Raw genomic sequence first — 2,432 nt, 5'->3', positions numbered from 1 at the left:
AATAATCCGCCTGCCTTGGCCTCCCAGAGTGCTGGGATTACAGGCATGAGCCACCGCGCCCGGCCCAGCTTAAAACATTTTGAAACTGTTTTCCAACATCAGAAAACTGTATCTCAGGTGTCTATTCTGCCATCTCATAGATTCATAACACTAGAAACAGCCTTTCTATGATCCTTAGTTTTGCTGAGATAAAAGACCACGTAGTTTATGAAAAGGACAGAACACTCTACAAATACATGATGTTATATTATCTTAAAATCACAGCTGTTTTGTTTGGATCCCAAATGGCATTAACCACTCTACACTCCAGAGTTAGTTTTTTCCAAAACTAAGATCTGCTTTCAACAAGTAAAAATTTTCCACCATTGAGAATATTCAAATGGACAAAAATTTCTTAAGGTATTGTCAAAAAAAAAAAATCTCAAAATGTCTGATCAACAGCATCATTACTAGAATAAGTATACAGTTCTCCATGGTGACTCCTTTGAAGGAAAGCACACATTTATTGACTTGTAAGGGCTGATATATTTGCTTAAAATACTAGACTTATATCATCATGATGTTTGGACAAAAAGGAGAACAGAAAAGTCTACTCTACTCTCTGCATTGTGTTGCCCAAAAGAACATTCCCCCTTAAGAAGTATCACAAACCACTGATAAAAAAATCCTGAGTAAGCAATCTGATGTCATGTTGCTGATAACCAAGAGCAGCTGAACAAGAATTCATTTCATAATGAAAGCTATTCATAGTACCAGGTATATATGAGAAGGCATCATATGTGGAATCTAAAAATTAGACAAAAAAATAGGCTTTCTTTAAAGAAACCCTGAGAGAAGGCTTTCTTAGCAGCAGTAAAACTTGATACAAGAATTGGCAAATGTAGCCAGAGCGCTGAAGTCCAGAGGTTTAACTCAGATTTAGTTACCTGATCTGGAGAGAGAGACATGGACCATAAAGCTCCATCATGTGCATCTATTGTCTCCAGCAGATTCCCTGAGGCCAAGTCATACAGCTGCAGCTTCCCTGTCTAGGAAAACACAAAATGAGCACAGTTCTAGTAAGCATACCTGCAAGCTCCACGATTCTTGCCTGCATAATTTAGAAAAGATTTCACAACCAAGCAGCAACAATGTGATCTACTGCTTAGGAAACAGAGCCCACATTCTATGCTCTGTATTCTCTATCTGATTAAATGCTGTTACATCCCCAACTGGCATGTTGAGTTAACTTTGGCAAGCTGCCTTTAAAGTTTAATCAATCTTTTTAAGTGAACTATCTTCTACCGTCACTCACTGGCTTAACTAACTTTTCCCCCTCTAGTCTTGGTTTCCTCCTCTACAACACATTAACAACGAGAGATAGTGATCTACCTACAATGCTAGGGAGGGCAATGAACTAAAATAAATAAATAGATCAAAATGGCATAGAAAACAATCACTCCATGACTCCTGTTCCGAGGTCTGTATATGCCACGGTCATGGTGTCAGCATGTTAACACACACACAGAGGCAAAGCCTGCTCTGTGATGAGCTTGTGCACAATGTAGTGCAAAGAGCATAAACTGGGAGACTTGAGTCCTAGTCTGCCTCTTCCCAACTTTGTGACCCCATGAACCTATTTTTTCATCTGTAAAATGGAGTTTATATCATCAATGTCACTAAGATGTTGAGTATTAAATGAGATACATTAACTGCCTAGAACAGAAAGTTAGCCAGGAATTGCATTTTAGTCACATAGGTAGTCTTCAAAGTAATTTGCAAAATGCTTTCCCAACAGCAAATTGCAGGTGGACTTTTGTTGAAAGAATAAATAATGAGGGAAACTTTTAATTGAAATGTTAACACAATTTTCCTGACATTGACTCTAATATCTCTCTAGCCTATTTTATACTTTTTGTCGGGCAAGAAATATCCATTGTGATACGTAAGTTTTCTCATAGAATTCGTGCTTATATGGCACATTGGTTTATGGGTGTAATGGCAAATACTTGCAAAGCACTTTTCAAAACATTTCACAGACCTTATTCCATTTTATTCTCACCACTAGTACTACTACTACTACTGCCTCTTGTGCTACCAGCTCTATTCTCTCTGTTAGTTATTTGCTGTAGGCCAGTCTCTGTACTAAGGGTTTGCATAATTCATCCCAGCGAAGTAATTAACGTAATTTTATGTGAGAAAACCAAGGCTAACATGGTGAAGTAATTTGCCCGAAAGGTCACATAGCTAGTGAGTGGCAGAGCCTGGATTCAAAGGTAGGTCCACCTGACGCAAAAGCTGCTGTCAAAAAGCAAGTGTCATCATCTCATTATATCGATGAAAAAACACACTATGAGAAGTTATGTGACTTGCCCCAAATTATTCATTTTCTAAAGAAAAGAATCTGGATCCAAATCCATGTCACTTATTCCCAGATGGTTGTCTTCCAATGT

The 2,432-nt window shown here is 38.1% G+C and overlaps 1 protein-coding gene across 1 annotated transcript in view; it reads right to left on the bottom strand.

The window, feature by feature from the left end:
* WDR3 (WD repeat domain 3) overlaps positions 1-2,432 on the bottom strand; it is a 40,751-nt gene that overhangs the window by 2,352 nt on the left and 35,967 nt on the right. The window contains exon 21 of the mRNA XM_012643424.1: positions 927-931. Coding sequence (XP_012498878.1) covers positions 927-931 — 5 coding nt within the window. The remainder of the gene's footprint in view (positions 1-926; positions 932-2,432) is intronic.

Source organism: Propithecus coquereli, unplaced genomic scaffold (assembly GCF_000956105.1).
Source record: "Propithecus coquereli isolate 6110/MARCELLA unplaced genomic scaffold, Pcoq_1.0 Scaffold197, whole genome shotgun sequence".
NCBI lineage: Eukaryota > Metazoa > Chordata > Mammalia > Primates > Indriidae > Propithecus > Propithecus coquereli.
Note: the sequence above shows the minus strand (reverse complement) of the source record. Positions and strands in the feature narration are given on the sequence as shown.